Here is a 24,533-nt window from a genome sequence, read left to right as displayed (position 1 = left end):
CTTCAATTACAAGGGGGATTACATGAACATCAGCATACTAATGCAAGTGCTAACAATTATCTTGTCCAGGAAATAATGCAGCTTTACAGGGATAACCCACCCAGTCATCATTGTGTGGGTTTGGTTTTGCTTACAATGCCATTGATGGGAATCATAAGGTATTTGGGAAGATGGTTCCTCCTCCTGCACCAACACCAAAGTCAACTTTAACCCCTGGTGATGGTTGGACCTTCTGGGGACTCATAAAGTGTTCTCCATCACCATCACCAACCGAATGGATGGGACTTTCTGTAGACTGAATGGTTCTGAGTTCCGCATTGGTGACTCCCTGACAAAACAAGAACAATGGCAACAGCAATCCCAGGTGAACTATGGGAGTTAGAGTCAATGCTATATTTGACAACAAGTTGGTTAGCACAACTGTGTACAGACTGTAGAGATAGTTAGAGGACACAACATTCTATCTGTCCCATTATGGCATCTCTGAGAGCATGGGCAGTGCCATTGAGGCCATCTCTATTTTGAAGTAGTACATTTTATTTTCTACTACTTCTATGAGTTTGTAAACAAACTGAAAGGGTGCGTACTGCCAGCTTGAATGTGTTGTCTGAATGGGTATAAAGCCAAGGTTGACTATTTACTGCCACCTGCAGTTACAGAATATTTGCTCACGAGTATAATTCATTCGCTGATCCCTCCTGGAATTATGTGATCCTTCCTTAACCCATAGAAAGTCCCACCCAGTTGAGTACTTCAAAATGGTGAAAGTCCTCAATGGCACTCCATATGCTAAAACGAGCTTTTGGTCACTTGAGTCCTCTATCTATCTCTATGGTGCAGCCTGACTTACAACACCAGGAAATGTGTTGAATTGTCAAAATTATTGAGTGGTTCACTATATGAGTCTGATGAGTTAACATGGAGCTGCTTGTGTCATAGTTACTGTTCTAAAGCAGTTTTGATTTCCTCCTGCAGGTGTGCTGTGATCTCTTCTATTCCAGCTGGCTTCTCCAGCACCTTCCGGTGTAACGGGATGGTGGGTCGATACATCAATGTGGTCATTCCAGGAAGAAGTGAATACCTGACCATGTGTGTGGTGGAGGTCTATGGGTAACCACTGGACTGACAAATCCAGAGCATTTATTACCAAAATGTAATCTGGAGCCCACACTGTTTTCTGGACGTGATAGATAACTTATATTCATTTTTTTTTTATTAAACTAGGCAAGTCAGATAAGAACAAATTCATATTTACAATGACAGCCTACCGGGGAACAGTGGGTTAACTGCCTTGTTCAGGGGCAGAACGACAGATTTTTAGCTTATCAGCTAGGGGACTCGATCCAGCAACCTTTTGGTTACTGGCACAACGCTCTAACCACTAGGCTACCTGCCACCCTGAATTAGATTGTAGGTAACATTCTCCAGACACTCTTAGAAAAAAAGGGTTCCAAAAGGGTTCTTCAGCTGTCCCCATAGGAGAACCCTTTTAAGTTCCTGGTAGAACCCTTTTGGGCTCCATGTGGAACAGGGTTTTACATGGAACCCAAAAGGGTTCTACATGGAACCCAAAAGGGTTCTACCTGGAACCAAAAAGGGTTCTTCAAAGGGTTCTCCTATGGGGACAGCCAAAGAACCCTTTAAGGTTCTAGATAGCTCCTTTTCTTCTAAGAGTGTATGTGTAGGGAAAAATCCATGTTTAAATGTATTAACAGTTTAGAATTTTTATTTCACACTGTAAATGTAGTTATATTGAGTACATTCATTTAGATCTGTTTTTTTGAAACTGTACTTACTGTAATGGCTCCTATCATTGTTCTGTATTGTATGTTAATGTATTTGGAGAAGATAAAGTGTAACACAACACCTACGTTTCAGAAGCATTTCTTGGTTTCACATAGAATGCAATTATCAAAGATATTTGGATTGGAATCCTATGGCCTAACCCTATGTTTTTAAATTCTCAAAACCGAGACATTTAGCTAAGTCACCTGCGTGCGCACGCACACAAGCATGCACACACGCACATACTGTATAGACATTCACTTGGTCATGTATAAGAGTGTGGATTGTAATTGTACCAGGACCATAAGTAAACGTTGAAGTAATTTTATAATAAGACACTTTTAGTCTACTTTTATCTAATTGAATGTAGTCATCAACTGCAGTAAAATATCTGATGTGGAATAAGTATACAAGCAATATGTTGCCTGCTTTTGTACATGCTCTTGAGATTCTATAAGTAGAAAAGTATACAACCACTGTCATAAGCATCGTAAGGGACAGACCGAAGTGCAGCGGGTATAGTGCTCATCTTCTTTCTTTATGCATTTTTACTTTTTTTTTAACATTTTAGTCATTTAGCAGACGCTCTTATCCAGAGCGACTTAGAGTAGTGAATGCATACATTTCATTTTCATACATTTTTTTTTTTTTTCTTCGTACTTGGCCCCCCGTGGGAATCGAACCCACAACCCTGGTGTTGCAAACACCATGCTCTACCAACTGAGCTACGGGGAAGGCTATGTAGAGAGAACACTCAAACAAAAATAAACAAACAACGAAACAGTTCCATAAGGCACACAGGCTATACAGAAAACAACCACCCACAAACCCAAAGGAAAAAAGGGCTGCCTAAGTATGGCTTCCAATCAGAGACAACGAAAGACACCTGCCTCTGATTGGAAACCATACTCGGCCACACATAGAAAATGAACATAGAAAATGAAAACTAGGACAAATCCCCTCTAAACAAACCAACCCCAAAACACACAAAAACAACACCCCCTGCCACGCCCTGACCATACTACAATGACAAATGACCCCTTCTACTGGTCAGGATGTGACACTACTCTGTAACACGTTAAACATGTGTAGATGTTTCCTGTTATTCCCTTCAAAATCACGATATCCTGATCATTCAGTTATACTGTCTGTATTTCGCCATAAGTTGGAATCATGTTTTAGTTCTTTATCTCAATGATTATGTCACAGGGTGGAAAAGTGAGTTGAGCAGGCAGAGCGAAAAAGTATATTTTTAACATGTATTTTCATACGTCATGGTTTACAGTCGTCACTGTAGGCCAGTAAGCAGGTTGCAACAAGGATCCACCGAAAGCAAATGTTTCACACAAAAATAAATAAACCCCCATATTTACTCATAGCAAACAACAAAGTCCCCTTGAGTATAAAGTCCTCCAATACCTGCCAGCAGCTCTCCCACATGGTGTCCTGGGACAGCCAGGGCTGTTCTTGTAGTCTGCTTTTGTCTAGTTCCCTCTATGGTCCTGGGACGTCATTCAGGACCAGATAAGGATGATTTTAGAACGTTCTCAGGACATTCAGTGTATCAGTTGTCAGGATGTCTATAATGGTCCCATAGAAACGTCACTAGGATGTTGTAACGGATCCTGTCCGTCAGTGGTTAGATTCCAGCATTTTACAAAAGTATCTTGTGTTCCCTCCATGAATGCCTGTTCTTGATACAAGCAGCCCGGTTGATGATTAACCTGAGCTGATTGACACCTGTCTTATCGCACTGATGTAGGGCTGGAAGTCAAACTATGGCACAGTAGTGCAGTTGACTAGTTATCATGGTATGGTAAATTGTTTGGAGGATGTCCTTGGAGACGAGGGGGCTGGGCAGGGTCATTGACTTTGTGACTGGTGTATAAATGAATCAGTCAGATTCAGCTGTCTACAGAGCTTTTACCTACATCAGCATCAACAGTGACCTTATTTTTGTTGAGTGTGAAGGTAAGAGGATATTACAATCTAATACTATTTGGAATTGTCTTGTATTACGTTATATTTTCTGCCTTACACAACCACACATTAACTGTTGATTTACATAACAGTTATGGAATAATAATAATGTCATAATTCAGCAGTGGGTTGAATTCAGATGGGCGTGATGTTCCCATAATCCAATTCTTTACTTAAATGCAAGCTGATGTGTTTGCAAGGAGGTTGTGATTGCAAAGAGACAACAAGCTGGACTCTATTTTATACTGAAAGACTTGTATTCTATTTAAAAAAGTAGCAAGGTCACGAAAGGAGAGAATAGTGCTAAGAGTAATGCAGCACCTCTCATTGTTCTCTCCGCTAATACCATACTCTCTTGAATTACATTCTTAATTAACTAGAAATTGTGCAGAAATGTAAAAGACTGTTATAATAAAATAAGTGCCCTTTAAAGTTTACATGGAAAATTCAATATATGAATAAAGTATTTCTAAACAGCCAAAAATTTGCATTTTGACATGTCCCTTTTCTGAGGAAGATTTTTACCTGAAAATGTCGCAGTTTTCACCATCATTGTAAAGCCCTCGTTACTTTGTTGCTTTGACAATGTCATTTCCGAAGATTATTATTAATTTCACGAGATTAGTGATTCATTTACGTTTGACTCTCATTTTCAAGGTCAACCCTGTTAAAAGTTATTTGGGATAGGTGGGACATTAGCGTCCCATCTGGCCAACAGCCGGTGAAATTGCAGAGCGCAAAATTCAAATTAAATTACTATAAATATTCAACTTTCATGAAATCACAAGTGCAATGCATCAAAATACAGCTTAACTTGTTGTTAATGCAGCCAAGGTGTCAGATTTCAAAAAGGCTTTACGGCAAAAGCAAACCATGCGATTATCTGAGGACAGCGTCCAGCACACAAATGCATAACAAATCATTTTCAACCAGGAAGTTGCAACACGAAAGTCAGAAATAGCAATATAATATATGCCTTACCTTACAAGATCTTCTTCTGTTGGCACTCCAAAATGTCCCAGTTACATTACAAATGATCCTTTTGTTCGATAAATTACTTCTTTATGTCCATAAAAACTCAGTTTTGCTGGCGCGCTTCAGTCAATAATCCACTCGGTTTCCTTCCTACAAAATGCATACAAAATGAATCCCAAACGTTACCAATAAACTTATCCAAACAAGTCAATCAACGATTATAATCAATCCTTAGGTACCCTAATACGCAAATAAACAATAAAATTTAAGACAGAAAATCGTTATTGTCTTTACCGGAGATAAACAAAAAGAATGTACTCTCTCGACCATACGCTTGGAAACACTACATTCAAAATGGGAGCCACTAGAAAAACTACAACCTCTCCCTCATTTTTACAAAAACCAGCCTGAAACTCTTTTTAAAGACTATTGACATCTAGTGGAAGCCCTAGGAACTGCAATCGGGGACGATTTCGCCCTATTATGAATGTGCCATGCATTGAAAACAGCGGTATGCTGATTTATTTTTAATTTTTATGGTTTATCCTCGGGGTTTCGCCTTCCATTTCAGTTCTGTTATGCCGGTACAGAGTCAATGTGCGGGGCACCGGTTAGTTGAGGTACTATGTACATGTAGGTACATGTAGGTAAAAAAATGACTATGCATAGATGACAACAGAGAGTGGCAATGGTGTGGAGAGGGAACGGGGGGCTATGTGAATAGTCTGGGTAGCCATTTGACTAGATATTCAGGAGTCTTATGGCTTGGGGGTAGAAGCTGTTTAGAAGCCTCTTGGACCTAGACTTGGTGCTGCGGTACCGCTTGCCATGTGGTTGCAGAGAGAACAGTCTATGACTAGGGTGGCTGGAGTCTTTGACAATTTTCAGGGCCTTCCTCTGACACCGCCTGGTATAGAGGTCCTGGATGGCAGGAAGCTTGGCCCCAGTGATGTACTGGGCCGTTCGCATTACCCTCTGAAGTGCCTTGCGGTCGGAAGCCGAGCAGTTGCCATACCAGGCAGTGATGCAACCAGTCAGGATGCTCTCGATGGTGCAGCTATAGAACCTCTGAGGACCCATGCCAAATCTTTTCAGTCTCCTGAGGGGGAATAGGTTCTGTCGTGCCCGTTTCACAACTGTCATGGTGTGCTTGAATCATGTTAGTTTGTTGGTGATGTGGACACCAAGGAACTTGAGGCTCTCAACCTGGTCCACTGCAGCCCGTTGATGTGAATGGGGAAGTGCTCCGTCCTCTTTTTCCTGAAGTCCACAATCATCTCCTTTGTCTTGATCATGTTGAGGGAGAGGTTGTTTTCCTGGCACCACATGGCCAGGTCTCTGACCTCCTCCCTATAGGCTGTCTCATTGTTGTCGGTGATCAGGCCTACCACTGTTGTGTCATCGGCAAATTTAATGATAGTGTTGGTGTCATGCCTGGCCGTGCAGTCATGAGTGAACAGGGAGTACAGGAGGGGACTGAGCACGCACCACTGAGGGGCCCCTTTGTTGAGGATCAGCGTGGTGGATGTGTTGTTACCTACCCTTACCACCTGGGGGTGGAACGTCAGGAAGTCCAGGATCCAGTTGTAGAGGGAGGTGTTTAGTCCCAAGGTTCTTAGCTTATTGATGAGCTTTGAGGGCACTATGGTGTTGAACGTTGAGCTGTAGTCAATGAATAGCATTCTCACGTAGGTGTTCCTTTTGTCCAGGTGGGAAAGGGCAGTGTGGCGTGCAATTGAGACTGCATCATCTGTGGATCTGTTGGGGCGGTACCCAAATTGGAGTGGGTCTAGGGTTTCTGGGATGATGGTGTTGATGTGAGCCATGACCAGCCTTTCAAAGCACTTCATGGCTACAGACATGAGTGCTACGGGTCGGAACGTCATTTGGGCAGGATATCTTAGTGTTCTTGGGCACAGACACTATGGTGGTCTGCTTAAAACATGTTGGTATTACAGACTCGGACAGGGAGAGGTTGAAAATGTCAGTGAAGACACTTGCAAGTTGGTCAGCGCATGCTCGCAATACACGTCCAGGTATTCCGTCTGGCCCTGCAGCCTTGTGAATGTTGACCTGTCTAAAGGTCTTATTCACATTGGCTGCGGAGAGCATGATCACACAGTCTTCCTGTACAGATGGTGCTCTCATGCATGTTTCAGTGTTATTTGCCTCAAAGCAAGCATAGAAGTAGTTTAGCTCATCCGGTAGGCTCGTGTCACTGGGCAGCTTTCGGCTGTGCTTCCCTTTGTAGTCTGTAATGGTTTGCAGGCCCTGCCACATCCGACAAGCGTCAGAGCCGGGGTAGTACGACTCGCTCTTAGTCCTGTATTGATGCTTTGCCTGTTTGATGGTTCGTTGGTGGGCATAGCGGGATTTCTTATAAGCTTCCGGGTTAGACACGAGCCTCCCGCTCCTTGAAAGCGGCAGCTCTAGCCTTCAGCTCAGTGCAGATGCTGCCTGTAATCCATGATTTCTGGTTGGGGTATGTACGTACGGTCACTGTGGGGACGACTTCATCGATGCACTTATTGATGAAGCCAATGACAGATGTGGTGTACTCCTCAATGCCATTGGAGGAATCCCGGAACATATTCCAGTCTGTGCTAGCAAAACAGTCCTGTATTTTAGCATCTGCTTCATCTGACCACTTTTTTATTGATCTGGTCACTGGTGCTTCCTGCTTTGATTTTTGCTTGTAAGCAGGAATCAGAAGGATAGAATTATGGTCAGATTTTCCAAATGGAGGGTGAGGGAGCTTTGTGTGCATCTCTGTGTGTGGAGTATAGGTGGTCCAGAGTTATTTTCCCTCTGGTTGCACATTTAACATGTTGATAGAATTAGGTAAAACTGATTTAAGTTCCCCTACATTAAAGTCCTCGGCTACTGGGAGCGCCGCCTCTGGGTGAGCGTGTTCTTGTTTGCTTATGGTGGAATACAGCTCATTCAATGCTATCTTAGTGCCAGCATCTGACTGTGGTGGTATGTAAACAGTTAAAAAGTATATAGATGAGAACTCTCTCGGTAGGTTATGTGGTCTGCAGCTTATCTTGAGAAACTGTACCTCAGGCGAGCAATGGCTCAAGACTTCCTTAGATATCGTGCACCAGCTGTTGTTTACAAAAATACATAGACCGCCGCCCCTTGTCTTACAAGACGCCGCTGTTCTATCCTGCCGGTACATCGTATAACCAGCCAGCTGTACGTTGATATTGTTGTCGTTCAGCCACGACTCCATGAAGCATAAGATGTTACAGGTTTTAATGTCCTGTTGGTAGTTTAATCTTCCCAATAACTCGTCCATTTTATTGTCCAAAGATTGCATGTTCGCGAGCAGAATTGAGGGGAGTGGGGGTTTATTCGATCGCCTCCTACTCCTCAGAAGTCAGCCCACCCTCCGGCCTCTCTTTCTCCGCCTCCTCTTCACGCAGATCACGGGGCTCGGGGCCTGTTCCCGAGGGAGCCGTATATCCTCCACCTCGGGCTCGTCAGAGTCATAAAAGAAGAAAAATGATTCTGCTAGTCAGTGGTGAGTAATCGCACTGCTGATGTCTAGAAGATATTTTGGGTCATAAGAGATGGTAGCGGGAACGTTATGTACAAAAATAGTAAAAAAATAAATGACAAACAATGCAGACAGACAAACAAAAAAACACAATCAGTTGGGGGCACGAAAACATCTGCCTACTGCTCCGGCGCCATTTCGTATTAATATGGTGATTACTTTTTTATTAATAAAAACATGGTGGAAAACTGAGTGGGTTGAGCATAACACATCAGCCCTGTTACACATTTTTATGACAGAGTGTTAAAATGAGTTTAAATGAACAGTAAAAAATGTTTAAATGACACTACCCAAAATGGACTCTCTTGGTGTTTATTGTTCTTCTTATGAAGTGATTACAACAATATTTGAAATGTTTTTCTATGTTCATGTGAGCTGAATTGATATCAATTGTGATTGAATTGCAGCCTACAGATTGTTTCAGTGTTCGTGTCAATGTTTCTGTAGACTGGTTCCTATCAGACCCGTTGACTTGCTCTGGGCTTTTCCTGCAGGATCATGAGATCAACCATGATGTTCCTCTTGTTGACTCTCCTGGGACTGGCATGCTCTATTGGCGCGACCATCCCAAGTAATTACATCTTTAATTACGTTTCCTCCTTTTAACTCAGAGCATTTTGTCTCACAGCATTATTCTGTACATAAATCTGAGACACTCCATTTAGTATGACATGTTTTGTTTGGTATAGTTGCATAAGACACAGTTATGTATCGCAAAAACAAAAGTAGGGTGGTTTGTTGTGGTGGATGGATGGATGAATGGATGGGTGTATAACGCGAACACCTAGCAAGCCAAAGCTTGCGTGTTCGAATCTCTTAATGGACCACTCTAGCTAATTAGCAACTTTTCAACTTAGTACTTTTTAGCAACTTTGCATATACTTGGCACGTTAGCTAACCCTTCTCCAAACCCTAACCTTTTAGCTAACCCATCACATAACCCTAACCTTAAACCTTTAACCTAACTCCTAAACTTTACCCTTAACCCTAAACCCTAGCCTAGCTCACGTTAGTGAGCTAGCTAATGTTAGCCACCTAGCTAGAATTTGTAATGTATCATATTTTTAGCAAATTCGTAACATATCATACATTTTGCAAATTCGTAACATGTCACATACATTTATCAAATTTGAAACATATAATACATTTAGGGAATTTGTAATGTATTGTATGTTTTGCAAATTCGTAACATATCATATGAAATGGGTGATGGACATACGAAACATACGAAACATAACATATCATACTAAACAAATTGTCACAAATTTACATACAGAATATAACAAAATGCTCTGAGACTAGGTTGAGATATAATGCCCTTTAGATTAGCAGGGCTAGGTCTCTTACTATGAAAAGTGAGGTTATATTATATCTCAATGAATTTATGACATCAACAGGCAGATTTACAGTGCCTTCAGAAAGTATTCAGACCCCTTGACTTTTTCCATATTTTGTTACGTTACAGCCTCATTCTAAAATGTATTAAATACATCTACACACAATGCCCCATAATGACAAAGTAAAAACAGGTTTTTAGACATTTGTGCCAATGTATTAAACTTAAAAAATTGAAATATTACTATTACATAAGTATTCAGACCCTTTACTCAGTACTTTGTTGAAGCACGTTTGGCATCGATTACAGCCTCAAATCTTCTTGGATATGACGCTACAGTACAAGTTTGGCGCGCCTACAGTATATTTGGGAAGTTTCTCCCATTCTTCTCTGCAGATCCTCAAGCTCTGTCAGGTTGGATGTGGAGCATCGCTGCACATCGATTTTCAGGTATCTCCAGACATGTTCAATCGGGTTCAAGTCCGGGCTCTGGCTGGGTCAGTCAAAGACATTCAGAGACTTGTCCCGAAGCCACTCCTGTGTTGTCTTGGCTGTGTGCTTAGGGTCCTTGTCCTGTTGGAAGGTGAACCTTCGCCCCAGTCTGAGGGCCTGGGCACGCTGGAGCAGGTTTTCATCAATGATCTCTCTGTACTTTGCTCTGTTCATCTTTCCCTCAATCTGGACTGTTCTCCCAGTCCCTGCCTCTGAAAAACATCCTCGCAGCATGATGCTGCCACCACCATGCATCACCTTAGGGATGATATTTGCCAGGTGATGAGCTGTGCCTGGTTTACTCCAGGCGTTCAGTCTTGGTTTCATCAGACCAGCGAATCTTGTTTCTCATGGTCTGAGAGTCCTTTAGTTGCCTTTTGGCAAACTCCAAGCGGGTTGTCATGTGCCTTTTACTGAGGAGTGGCTTCTGTCTGGCCACTCAACCATAAAGGCCTGATAGTTGGAGTGCTACTGAGATGGTTGTCTTTCTGGAAGTTTCTCCCATCTCCACAGAGGAATTCTGGAGGTCTGTCAGAGTGACCATCAGGTTCTTGGTCCACTCCCTGACCAAGGCCCTTCTCACATGATTGCTCAGTTTGGCCTGGGCGGCCAGCTCTAGGAAGAGTCTTGGTGGTTCCAAACTTCTTCCACTTTAGAATGATGACCATTGTGTTCTTGGGGCCCTTGGATGTTTTGGTACCCTTCTCCAGATCTGTGCCTCGACGCATTCCTGTCTCAGATCTCTACGGACAATTCCTTCGACCTCATGACTTGGTTTTTGCTCTGACATGCACTGTCAACTATACAGACAGGTGTGTACCTTTCCAAAATCATGTCCAATCAATTGAATTTACCACAGGTGGACTCCAATCAAGTTGAAGAAACATCTCAAGGATGATCAATGGAAAAAGGATACACCTGAGCTCAATTTCAAGTCTCATAGGGATTCTGTTTTTTAAACAGAAATCTGGTTTTGCTTTGTCATTATGGAGTATTGTGTGTAGATTGGTGATGAAAATGTTTAAATTTATCAATTTTTGTCTGTAACGTAACAAAATGTGGAAAAAGTGAAGGGGTCTGAATACTTTCCGAATGCACTGTATGTACTAGGATCATAGTCCGGGGCCTTACCGTCAGAAGGTGATGAAAGCGTTACAGAGCCGATTAAAGCGTCAAATTTAATAGAGATGCTCATTGGGATGTATTAATTGTCCCCCACGATGAAATCAGAAAGGGGACTGTGGATCGGTGTCCTTCTGTCTATCCATCTGTCCTTATCTCAGAGACATTGGGCCGATTTTCACGAAACTTTGGTGAATGATGCGTCATGCCATAGAGATCATTGGGCCAAGGAGGGAGATTTATTCATTGAGAGCGAAATGAGGGGGATAAATGGGACCAAAATCATTCTTCTGCAGCAGGAGGCCTTTTTTCTTTGGCACATGAAATGGAGTACAGGGAGTTGATTAGCTAAAGATACTGGTATGAAGGCTAACGGCCTTCCATTTTTGAAGACATTTATTTTCAGAGGGGCCACTTGAGTATCTGGTCAATATAATGGATCATCTGTGGTCACACAAGATAAATTAAATTTGTTTGTCACACGCGATATCTCAATTGGTTCAATTTGCACTGCATCCCTTGTGGGGGAAGACATGTTTACTGTTGCCTTGTTGATATTAGAAGTTACTCTGCTTTCATTGTCAAAACTCCTGAAAGATGCTCAGTTGTTGGAGTCCACATGCTCTTCTTTTAATACGCAGAAGGCAGGTATTTAACCTTCCAGTTCTGGAACATTGTTCTTGAATTTGAAAGACTGCACACAGAACTAGAGATTTTGGTCTTTATGTTGAAAATTAAGATGCCTTGGCACACTGGTTCTTTGCACTGGACAGAATAAACTACGCTAGGTGAATTCCTATTCACATCCGAGACATTAAAGCTACCATCTAACATCAGAGAAAAATTCTCAGACTTCTGGGTCCTGCCAAAAACACCATAAACAGTTCTAATGCATGCCACTTGACCAAGCCCATGAACAAAACCATTAGCTGGTTAAAAGGAACAGGGGGAGACATTGGTCTAACAGACATGGATGGTAGCAGGACCTGAGCCATTTTAAAACAAAATCTTCATCACAAGCAAAGTTCAGCTGTGCAACACAAGCATGGGTATTCAATTCCTAGATACATGTCCAGACCTTCTGGTTTTGGATAAGCACAAATTATAGCATTTTATACTACTACAATTGCTCAGAGAAAAAGTAATGTTTTTTTTCTCTCAAAGGTAGGGGTCAAAATGATTGACAACCCTAAAGATTCTTAGAAATAAAGTAGTCAAAAGTTTAAAATGTGGTCCTACATTCCTAGCACAGAAAGACTACATCAAGCTTGTAACAATACAAACTTGTTGGATGCATTTGCAGTTTGTTTTGGTTGTGTTTGAGATTATTTTGTGGCCAATAGAAATTAATTGGTAAATCCATTGTGTCATTTTAGAGTCTCTCTGCAAATGAGAATTGAATATGTTTCTAAACACTTCTACATTCATGTGGATGCTACCATTTTGGTCACATATGCTCCTAAATATTTTGCTTTGCGACCTGCCATTTTATTTTGCATTCTGCGCCTAGGAAAATAATCACCCAGATAAAAACTGTGATTATTAGGCTTCACTGTACCGTTGTTTTCAAGTGACCTGGAGATAAAAGTGAGCACAAATTCATTACTGTCATGGTTGAACCATTACTACAGTGAAAACGGATTGTTTCTAGCACAAACAGATAAAAAGATATGAGTCATATTACCGAGCATACTGTCGGGCATTTGTTTACACCTTGTTCAGTCAATTAACCACATTAGCTAGTTAGCTAACAATCTGGTTACTGAATTAACAGTATATCCAAACATTTGTTTTTTTTCGCTAAAGCCCCGGACTATCAGCAGATTAGAACACGTGTTTATTCTGTTTTGACTGCATCTTTAAATTGCTCCTCTATACTCACTCAATGATATGTTTCCCTGCAGGAAATCTTGCCTTGCGTGGAAAAGCTACACAGTCAGACCTCATCGAGAACCCATGGCACGGTTACAGTCATGCCTCCAATGCCATTGATGGGAACCGCGATTCACATTTTCATCATGGGTCCTGCACTGCCACTGATGAATCCACTAGCCCCTGGTGGAGAGTGGACCTGCTTGATACATACATAGTCACCTCCATCATCGTCACCAACAGAGGGGATGCTGTTCCTGAGAGGCTTAACGGGGCTGAGATACGAATAGGAAATTCTTTAGTGGACAATGGCATTCATAACCCTCTGTGAGTCAAGATACTGTGGTTTTTGAAATTGTATTTACAATGTGTTGCTACTGTTTATGTCCATGAAGAACTCAATTAGAGTGACCAGAATATATACTGCTCAAAAAAATAAAGGGAACACTTAAACAACACATCCTAGATCTGAATGAAACAAATAATCTTATTAAATACTTTTTTCTTTACATAGTTGAATGTGCTGACAACAAAATCACACAAAAATAATCAATGGAAATCCAATTTATCAACCCATGGAGGTCTGGATTTGGAGTCACACTCAAAATTAAAGTGGAAAACCACACTACAGGCTGATCCAACTTTGATGTAATGTCCTTAAAACAAGTCAAAATGAGGCTCAGTAGTGTGTGTGCCCTCCACGTGCCTGTATGACCTCCCTACAACGCCTGGGCATGCTCCTGATGAGGTGGCGGATGGTCTCCTGAGGGATCTCCTCCCAGACCTGGACTAAAGCATCCAACTCCTGGACAGTCTGTGGTGCAACGTGGCGTTGGTGGATGGAGCGAGACATGATGTCCCAGATGTGCTCAATTGGATTCAGGTCTGGGGAATGGGCAGGCCAGTCCATAGCATCAATGCCTTCCTCTTGCAGGAACTGCTGACACACTCCAGCCACATGAGGTCTAGCATTGTCTTGCATTAGGAGGAACCCAGGGCCAACCGCACCAGCATATGGTCTCACAAGGGGTCTGAGGATCTCATCTCGGTACCTAATGGCAGTCAGGCTACCTCTGGCGAGCACATGGAGGGCTGTGCGGCCCCCCAAAGAAATGCCACCCCACACCATGACTGACCCACCTCCAAACCGGTCATGCTGGAGGATGTTGCAGGCAGCAGAACATTCTCCACGGTGTCTCCAGACTCTGTCACGTCTGTCACGTGCTCAGTGTGAACCTGCTTTCATCTGTGAAGAGCACAGGGCGCCAGTGGCGAATTTGCCAATCTTGGTGTTCTCTGGCAAATGCCAAACATCCTGCACGGTGTTGGGCTGTAAGCACAACCACCACCTGTGGACGTCGGGCCCTCATACCACCCTCATGGAGTCTGTTTCTGACCGTTTGAGCAGACACATGCACATTTGTGGCCTGCTGGAGGTCATTTTGCAGGGCTCTGGCAGTGCTTCTCCTGCTCCTCCTTGCACAAAGGCGGAGGTAGCGGTCCTGCTGCTGGGTTGTTGCCCTCCTACGGCCTCCTCCACGTCTCCTGATGTACTGGCCTGTCTCCTGGTAGCGCCTCCATGCTCTGGACACTACGCTGACAGACACAGCAAACCTTCTTGCCACAGCTCGCATTGATGTGCCATCCTGGATGAGCTGCACTACCTGAGCCACTTGTGTGGGTTGTAGACTCCGTTTCATGCTACCACTACAGTGAAAGCACCACCAGCATTCAAAAGTGACCAAAACATCAGCCAGGAAGCATAGGAACTGAGAAGTGGTCTGTGGTCCCCACCTGCAGAACCACTCCTTTATTGGGGGTGTCTTGCTAATTGCCTATAATTTCCACCTGTTGTCTATTCCATTTGCACAACAGCATGTGAAATTTATTGTCAATCAGTGTTGCTTCCTAAGTGGACAGTTTGATTTCACAGAAGTGTGATTTTCTTGGAGTTACATTGTGTTGTTTAAGTGTTCCCTTTATTTTTTTGAGCAGTATAAATAGTGGACATACTGTACATAAAAACCCAAGCAGGCAGGACAGATAAAATCAAGCAATGCTGGTGAAAAGATTCAACTCCACTTACAGATTACCACCAGAACACAGGCACAGTTGTAGATATCAGCATATCAACTCCTGTGCCATGTTTATTTAGTTCAAATAAAGTTATATAGTTCGTGAGGCACTATTTTACAGTAATGAGATCAGTAAAACCCATTTCTCTCTCCAGGGCTAAAACAATTTCCTCCGTTCCAGCCGGCAGTTCTCTCACCCTGGCCTTTGACCCAAGTTTCGAAGGACGTTATGTGACTGTGGTTCTACCAGGAGAGAAAAGACTTCTGACACTCTGTGAAGTGGAGGTTTATGGCTACCTTGCCCCAACCGGTCAGAACTTATATTGATATATTTTATATATACTGTACCAACAGTGGAGGTTCTAGCTTGTATGGCTCCCTGGGCGAAGCTCCCCTTCAGCGCCCCTTAACTGTCATTTTTATTCAGACATTTGGAACAACACAAATAAATAATCATAACATTTAAAACTATATAAATATAAAAAATACATACAAAAATAAGACTCAATAATATCAAAAAGAAGCAACAAAGACAAATATAAACAAATTGTAGTGTATAACAAATTTGTTTTTAAGAGAATCGAATTATTACACTATTACCCTATTGCTAACAAACAACACACAAATAAAACTCAATTGCACAAATCCTATATCACACAAATACACAAATAGAATAACACACTTATAAAGAAGAGAACCTGATTATACCACTATTGCACTTCAAACAAGAAACATACAAACTAAATTGCACAACTGCCATCTAAACCCTGACCTTCCTTGCCTTCCTTGATGCAAAGTCATTAATTACAACCTCATAAGAAATCTGCCCAGCAATTGCATGGTTAATACTGATGACAGCAAGGCCACTAAGGCGTTCCTGTGACATGGTGGACCTCAGGTAGGATTTGAATAGCTTCAGCTTTGAAAAGATCCTCTCTGCTTCAGCTACGGTCACTGGAAGAGTAAGACAAATTCTGAGAGCAGTCCACAAATTTGGATACATTTCTGAGAGCTCCCTTTCATGTATAAATATCAGCAGCTCAAGCAGGGTCATGGTCTTCGACGGCAAGTCAAGCAAGTTCTTCAGTTCCTGTGCAAGCTCTCTGCCATCCAAGTCTGAGTGTTCTTTATAGTGCAGTGTCATACTGAGGGCCTCACATTACTATGTTAACTCCTCATTTGAGAGACTTTGGAAGGTTGACAGCACTCCAAACTTCTCTCCCACATTTTCTAATGTGGAAAATCTTTCCTGAAGGACTGAGGTTCCAGCATCAACGACGACATTGAAAAATGTCACCTCCAGCTTCTTCAGATCATCACTCAAAGGCTCATCAAATGATTCGTATGAAAAGTGCCGCTTTGTGGACCTCAGACTTTTTTGTTGTAGAACAGCCTCTACATTCAAACCCTCGCAAATATCCTTGGCTGACGTTTGTGCAGTCATAAAGCCTGTTGCCCTGTAGTTGCTGAGACCTCTCTCTGTCTTTCTGAGAAGACTGACTGCAACATCCACATGCATACTGGGAGACTGCATCAGCTTTCTCACATGTTAGATCTGGCTCCAGATGTCATACCACACCACTGTACAGATGCTGAAGCATTATGATCCCATCTCCTCTGACAAGGAGGAGGCCTCAATCTTTATCACAGGGTCTTTGGTTTGATCCCTCACCTCAATCAGTGCCTCTCTCACCGCTGCTGCCTGATACCTCAGTGGCTCGACACGTATGATAACAATAGCCTAGTATATTCAATATGCTATAAACTATTGTTTTTTAACAGTTTCACTCAATTCATTCTAATAAACTTAATAATTATGACACACCCCTCACTATTGTCATTGGTTGCATTAATTGCACTGTTTGTCTACATAACCTGGTTCAAGCATTCATGACATTACTCTGAAGAAGGCACAGTGATGCCGAAACGTTGGTGATTTACCCAATAAATTACTGGGAGTTTATACAGTATATAGAGTGTGTGACTCTCTTTATTATTTTTTAGAGCTTATAGTTAATTCGCCGTTAGTCAGCTCCTCTACATATAATAATTTCTCTGGGTGTGCACCAGCTCATGACACACCTAATCATTCCAGGGTTTTTCTTTATTTTGACTGTTTTCTACAGTGTAGAATAATAGAGAAGACATCAAAACTTTGAAATAACATATGGAATCATGTAGTAACCAAAAAAGTATTAAACAAAAATAGATTTTATATTTGAGATTCTTCAAAGTAGCAACTGTTTGCCTTGATGACATCTTTGCACACTCTTGGCATTCTCTCAACCAGCTTCATGAGGTAGTCACCAGGTGTGCCTTGTTAAAGTTATTTTGTGGAATTTCTTTCCTTCTTAATGCGTTTGAGCCAATCAGTTGTGTTGTGACAAGGTAGGGGTGGTATACAGAAGATAGCCCTATTTGGTTAAGTACCAAGTCCATATTATGGCAAGAACAGCTCAAATAAGTAAAGAGAAACGACAGTCCATCATTACTTTAAGACATGAAGGTCAGTCAATACGGAAAATGTCAAGAACTTTGAACGTTTTTTCAAGGGGAGTCGCAAAAACCATCAAGCGCTATTATGAAACTGGTTCTCATGAGGACCGCCACAGGAAAGGAAGACCCAGAGTTACCTCTGTTGCAGAGGATAAGTTCATTATTGTTACCAGCCTCAGAAATTGCAGCCCAAATAAATGCCTCACAGAGTTCAAGTAAGAGACACATCTCAACATCAACTGTTCAGAGGAGACAGTGAATCAGGCCTTCATGGTGGAATTGCTGCAAAGAAACCACTACTAAAGGACACCAATAAGAAGAAGAGACTTGCTTGGGCCAAGAAAGACGAGCAATGGACATTAGACCGGTGGAAATCTGTCCTTTGGTCTGATGAGTCCAAATTTGAGAATTTTGCTTCCAACCACTGTGTCTTTGTGAGACGCAGAGTAGGTGAATGGATGATCTCTGCACGTGTAGTTCCCACCGTGAAGCATGGAGGAGGAGGTGTGATTGTGTGGGGGTGCTTTTCTGGTGACACTGTTGTGATTTATTTAGAATTCAAGGCACACTTAACCAGCATGGCTACTACAGTATTCTGCAGCGATACGCCATCCCATCTGGTTTGCTCTTGTGGGACTATCATTTGTTTTTCAACAGGACAATGACCCAAAACACACCTCCAGGCTGTGTAAGGGCTATTTGGCCAAGAAGGAGAGTGATGGAGTGCTGCATGAGATGACCTGGCCTCCACAATCACCCGACCTAGACCCAATTGAGATGGTTTGAGAAGAGTTGGACCACATAGTGAAGGAAAAGCAGGTATCAAGTGCTCAGCACATGTGGGAACTCCTTCAAGACTGGTGGAAAAGAATTCCAGGTGACTACATCATGAAGCTGGTTGAGAGAATGCAAAGCTGTCATCAAAACATATTTTGATTTGTGTCACGTTCGTCATAGGAAGGAGACCAGTCGCTGGAGACTCCGGACTGCAGACCGTCCCTGGAGACTCCGGACTGCAGACCGTCCCTGGAGGCTCCGGACTGCGGGTCATCGCTCGGAGGCTCCGGACTGCGGGCCGTCGCCGGAGGCTCCGGACTACGGGCCGTTGCCGGAGGCTCCGGACTGGGAACCGTCGCCTAGAGGCTCCGGACTGGGAACCGTCGCCGGAAGCTCCGGACTGGGAACCGTCGCCGGAATCTCCGGACTGGGAACTGTCGCCGGAAGCTCCGGACTGGGAACTGTCGCCGGAAGCTCCGGACTGGGAAGGCGCATTGGAGGCCTGATGCGTGGGGCCGGCGCAGGTGGCGCCAGACTGGCAACACGCACCTCAGGGCGAGTGGGGAGAGCGGGCACAGGATGCACCGGACTGGGCAGGCGCACTGGAGGCCTAGTGCGTGGAGCCGGGACAGGTAGCACCAGACTGTTGACACGTACTTCAGGGCGAGCGCGATGAGCAGGCACAGGACGTACTGGACTGGGGAGGCGCTCTGGAGGCCTGATGCGTGGGAGCTGGCACAACACGTCCTGACGAACTGGGCTGTGAATGCGCACTGGCGACACAGTGCGTAGAGCTGGCGCAGGATATCCTGGACCAAGGAGGCGTACTGGAGACCAGGAGCGCTGAGCCGGCACAGCCCGTCCTGGCAGAATGCTCACTTTAGCCCAGCAAATGCGGGGCGCAGGCACAGTGCGCACCGGGCTATGAATACGCACTGGAGATACAGTGCGCATCACCGCATAACACGATGCCTGACTGGTCACACGCTCCTCACGGTAAGCACGAGGAGTTGGCTCAGGTGTAAACCCTGACACCGCCAATCTCTCCGTGTGCCCCCCCAATTTTCTTTGGGTTGCCTCTCGGGTTTCCGTCGTTACCGTGCTAATTCCTCGTATCGTCGCCGTTACTCTTTTGCTGCCTCCATCTCCTCCCTTGGACAGCGATATTCCCGCATCCAGGGCCCCTTGCCGTCCAGGATCTCCTCCCATGTCCACTCCTGGCCACGCTGCTTGGTCCTCTGGTGGTGGGAGATTCTGTCACATTCGTCGTAGGAAGGAGACCAAAGCGCAGCGTGGGTATTGTTCCACATCCTTTAATTTTAATGTGAAACTTTGCAAAACAAACAATAAACTACAAACAAAACACAAACCGTGACAAAAGAGGTGCAACATGCACTAACTCAAAATAATCTCCCACAAACACAGGTGGGAAAAACAACTACTTAAATATGATCCCCAATTAGAGACAATGATGACCAGCTGCCTCTAATTGGGGATCATACAAAAATCCCAACATTGAAAAAAGAAACTATAACCAAAACATAGAACTAAATAAACTAGATACACCCCCCAGTCACGCCCTGACCTACTCTACCATAGGAAATAAGAGTTCTCTATGGTCAGGACCATAGAGAAAAACCCTTGAATGAGTAGGTGTGTCCAAACCTTTGACTAGTAGTGTATAAATATATGTAGTTATAGATTATGAACAGTGTGTTATAAGTACAACTTTTGTTATATTCTCAGTAATCATAGTCTTAACATTAATCTCTATGATTACAGTGCATGAATATGCTTACACAAGTTCCAACAATTGATTGATAAGATGATAGTTATTGTGCATTATGCTCTATTTTGTCCAGGAGATAATGTGGCTCTATATGGAAAGGCCACCCAGTCGTCATTGTATGAGTTTGGCATTCCAGGCAATGCTATTGATGGGAATCGCAACGCTATTTGGATAGGAGGGTCCTGCACCCACACTCTAGAGGACATCAACGCCTGGTGGAGGGTGGACCTTCTGAAGACCTACAAAGTGTTCTCCATCATCATCACCAACACAGTCGACAGTGTACCCAGCAGACTCAATGGAGCTGAGATTTGCATTGGAGATTCCCTGAAAGACAACGGCATCAATAATCCTAGGTGAATTACTGTAGGAGAGTTGAGGTCCTTTTTATACGTTTTAAAGATTAGTTGAAGCAAAAAACAATGGAAAACCAACCTAACCTATCAGAAGGCAAGGTGGAGCTATAACCATATTAGTACATTTATCCTGCCTACTTTACTTGCCGGGAAATTTATCAGAAGTTGCTATAGTAGATTGTTTCTGTTTTGTCCTGCAGGTGTGCTGTGATCTCCTCTATCCCAGGTGGCAATTCAAGCACTTTCCAGTGTAACGGCATGGAGGGTCGATATGTCATCGTGGTCATTCCAGGGAGGAAGGAGTATCTGACCTTGTGTGAGGTGGAGGTGTACGGGTCACCCCTGGATGGGACTGGGCCTACATGTAACTAAATCAGATCATTAACTCTTAACAGCACCCTGCAATGTTTTGTGGGCTGTATTACTAAAACAATTCAACGTTTTAGTATACTTTCACTATTCTGGAAGTTCTTCTTGCACACTGTTTTTGGATGTTTGGGTATAAATTGGCTAACAGTTTTTGTAACACTTTTTAAGAATAACTTTCATTAATTATTATGTAGCCTAATTATTGGTTAGACAGTTATCATTCATACCTTGAAATGAATGTAATGCTGTAATAATAATGCTATTATGTTTGAATTAATGGTCCCGCTTTAAATTACGTTCAGATTAGAAAGGCTTCATAAAGCCTTAATAATGCCTTCATAAGCAGTACATACATGTTTACAAAGCATCTATAAACATATGTCATGCTTTATAAAGGGTTCATAAATGTGGCATAACTGTGTGACATAATCACCTATATCAAATGTGATATAACCCACTAAGTCAAATATGATATAAACATGTGCTTTATAAAGGGTGCCGTGCTGAAGGATGGCAAAAGCTCTAAAGTGTTGTCATCTTAGTACACATTATACCTGATCTCGTTCCCAGACACTTCCGCCCAAATGCTCAGAAGGTCTGATGGACCAATGCATCAAACTTGGCCTTCATTTGTCAGGGTTAGGTTTCAAATCACATTTTAACAAGATAAAGTTTGGAAATGAGCAGGGTTTAGACAAAATTATTACTTTTTGACTCTGTTAAGTAGTGACGATGACAAATACTTTACTCGGTAAGGTCACTGTTCTAGAATTCTATGGCCACTCCCACTAAGGCCAATTTTGAGTGGTTGATATCCGAGGCTTCAATGTGATGTGTGAGCAATAGCCTGGGAACAACATTACACCAAGAAACACTTACCTTGATGAAAGTCCCCAACCTAAAGAAATTGAAAGTGTCTTTCTTCTGGAACTAAGTTACATGTTCCTCAGTACACAAACATGCAAACAACAAAAACGAGCCATACCGCACAGTGCTGGGCCCTGTCAAGTCTTTGACACATTCACCCACTCCCCTGCTGAAAGATCAGCCACAAAATGTCTGCACCATTGTAACATGTTGTAATCAAGCCCTGGTCTCCAGCATGGGAACAGAAGAGGAATACCTGGTGCAGTAGTCTCAGGTTGGACTACTCCAAATCATCTTGGTTCTGACACATAAACGCAAGCTTTGCAGGTCCATCAACCCATGTAATACCTCTCACACCCTACAGTAACCTGTGGATCATGAGAGAACCTTCATAAATCAGCAGAACGTTAATAACCTATTTATTAACACTTCATGTAGTGTCCAGTAATACTTAGTTTGAAATGAGACACTTTCGCATGACGCTGTACTTCATTTAAAGTCAGTCTACTTTGGTCATTTATGACACATACATAAATGCCTTATATCATATGACGCTGAACTTACTATAAGGTCAGACACCTTTGGTCATTCATAACACATGCATAATGGCTTAATGATGTTAACACAACTGTATTAACACGTAGGGAATTGGCATTAAAAGATAAAACAAGTAAACATTAAAGAAATGTTTAAACCATACAGTACATTGATTTTTATTTGTACATTTTTAAAACAATACAAATACATGACATTTCAAGAAGTCCAGCAATGCCATTACATTGAACATTAAACAGGGATGTGAATAGTGTAGCTTGTCTCTGAGCTGGCAGAAGAATGGTTCTTGCCTCCCTTCTTGCTGGAGGTACTGGGTGCTGGTTCCAACCTTAAATGAACAACAAAGTTAGCAGGTCTGTTAGGAAAGGTCGTTTGTCACACCATCTGGATAAGGGCATTTCTGTGCTGCACAAGAAACTCTAAACGGGAATATGGGAAACTTCATTAAATTCGTATTATTACAACACCGCTATGAGACGTCTGTATCTAGGTGATATGTATTTAGCTGAGCCTGTTAGCTAACAACATTTTGTCTAGCTAGTAATTGCTGTGAAGTCACCGACATTATTTGAAATAATGATTGAGGTGGCTACAGTATGTAATCTAACTCAACACTTAACTACTACAAACACATTTAAATGACAGTAAATAAAGGTTAACTTACTTGTTTTGGATTTGAGAACTCATCACATCATCAGCGTCTCATCAGCAACACTAAAAAAGTTGGAAATTTTGGAAATGTTCCAAATAAAGTCCCCCACGTAATAGTAGAAAAGTCTCAAAAACCATTCATGATATATGAAAAATAATTGTCTAAACATTAAACATTGATTTTTAAGTGACATTTGCATTACATTTGGGGTTTAAAACATGTTCCAAGGTCAAATAAATGCTCCCAATGCAAATCACTATATATTGACTACATATTGGCTTAGAGCGGTAACTATTCTGGGTGCAGCAGTACAAGTATTACAGGGAATACTCAATAGGGTCTGTAGAATGTATGTATATATGGTGTCATTTCATGGGGCTCTAAATAATACGGAATGTGGCCAGCCTTTTACTCCACCCATTCCATTGGCGGCCGGATCACATCACATGTGTGTTTACTGCACTACAGAAAACCTGCTAACAAAACAACAGTGCAGAGCTTGCTCACAGAATTAAAGGGCAACTACACTTAAAAATATACGTTTCTTAGATTTTTCCCAGACCTCAAAAGTCAAACCCTGATGTGGTTTAAGAATTGTTGAGAACACAGAAAATTAAACGTAGTTTTTCTATTAAGAAAGTGTGAAAAAACTGGGGGAAACCAGAAAGAATGGGGAAAATCTGAAACCTGGAAAAACAAAACCAAGAAAATGGAATTTGGGGAAAAAAAGAATTAGGCAACAACAATAAAAAAAAAACGATTGTAAAAAACGATTGTAAAAGGCCCTACCAACGTTTTTTGCTTTGCATGACTCCACTTTAGAGCCTGTGTTCTCCTGCAGCACAGCATTTTGGTGGAAGTTGAAGTCAAGTCCAATATTGACTGTGCACCCAAGAGGGAAAGAGGTTGGGCCATTCTAGAAATGTTTTCATGAAATATAATATATAACATTTTGCAGACACTTTTAGAGTGGTCCCGGGAATCGAACCCAATATCCTGCCATTGCAATGCTCTACCAAGATGTATGACAGGGTTATAAATGCTTTGTGAAGCCACAATTTAATATGATTTATAAGCTCTTTATTAGGCGGTGCTCATGCCACCCTTTATAAAGCCCAGGTTTGTATCATATTTGACATAGTGGGTTTTGACCTCAGACATTGGTGGTTATGGCAAACAGTTATGCCACATTTATGAACCCTTTATAAAGCATGGCATACGGTTCTAGATGATGTGTAACACATTTATGTAGTGTTTATGAAGGCTTTATGAAGGTTTTAGAAAGCCTTTATAAACTGCACGTCATTTAAAGCGCGACCAAATTAATTAATAAACTGAAATCTGGAATGTTTCCATTGTGTATTTGGTTGTTTGTGCTTGTAGTCTGTAAATAGGTCTATAATCGGGCAATATGTGCTCCTTCATCCTTTGAACAACAATCCTCCCTTTGCCACAGCCTGTTCCCTCTAAAGA

General features: G+C 42.4%; 1 protein-coding gene across 4 annotated transcripts; it reads left to right on the top strand.

Annotated features, from left to right (window-relative positions):
• Nucleotides 1-3,615: 3,615 nt before the first annotated feature.
• On the top strand, nucleotides 3,616-24,411 carry LOC115176717 (fucolectin-6). 4 transcript variants are annotated; one of them, XM_029736927.1, is made up of 7 exons: nucleotides 3,694-3,756; nucleotides 8,056-8,266; nucleotides 8,797-8,873; nucleotides 13,157-13,451; nucleotides 15,355-15,509; nucleotides 20,335-20,617; nucleotides 20,818-24,411. In XM_029736927.1, exons 3-7 carry the CDS (start codon nucleotides 8,801-8,803, stop codon nucleotides 20,987-20,989), a joined length of 978 nt encoding a protein of 325 aa, XP_029592787.1. In that variant the 5' UTR covers nucleotides 3,694-3,756; nucleotides 8,056-8,266; nucleotides 8,797-8,800; the 3' UTR covers nucleotides 20,990-24,411. The 4 variants fall into 4 exon arrangements, with proteins under 4 accessions (XP_029592786.1, XP_029592785.1, XP_029592788.1 ...); XM_029736926.1 differs by lacking the exon at nucleotides 8,056-8,266 and having other exon boundaries at nucleotides 3,616-3,756; XM_029736928.1 differs by lacking the exon at nucleotides 8,056-8,266 and having other exon boundaries at nucleotides 3,669-3,756; nucleotides 8,750-8,873.
• The last annotated feature ends 122 nt before the right edge of the window (nucleotides 24,412-24,533 follow it).

The sequence above is a fragment of the Salmo trutta genome, chromosome 37 (assembly GCF_901001165.1).
Source record: "Salmo trutta chromosome 37, fSalTru1.1, whole genome shotgun sequence".
NCBI lineage: Eukaryota > Metazoa > Chordata > Actinopteri > Salmoniformes > Salmonidae > Salmo > Salmo trutta.
Note: the sequence above shows the minus strand (reverse complement) of the source record. Positions and strands in the feature narration are given on the sequence as shown.

Excerpts from the sequence above, each read along its gene's own strand:
- LOC115176717 (XM_029736925.1), top strand. The coding sequence starts at position 3,675 with ATGAATCAGTCAGATTCAGCTGTCTACAGAGCTTTTACCTACATCAGC. Across the intron at positions 15,510-20,334 it reads TGGCTACCTTGCCCCAACCG|GAGATAATGTGGCTCTATAT; the intron begins GTCAGAACTTAT and ends TATTTTGTCCAG. Across the intron at positions 20,618-20,817 it reads AACGGCATCAATAATCCTAG|GTGTGCTGTGATCTCCTCTA; the intron begins GTGAATTACTGT and ends TTTGTCCTGCAG.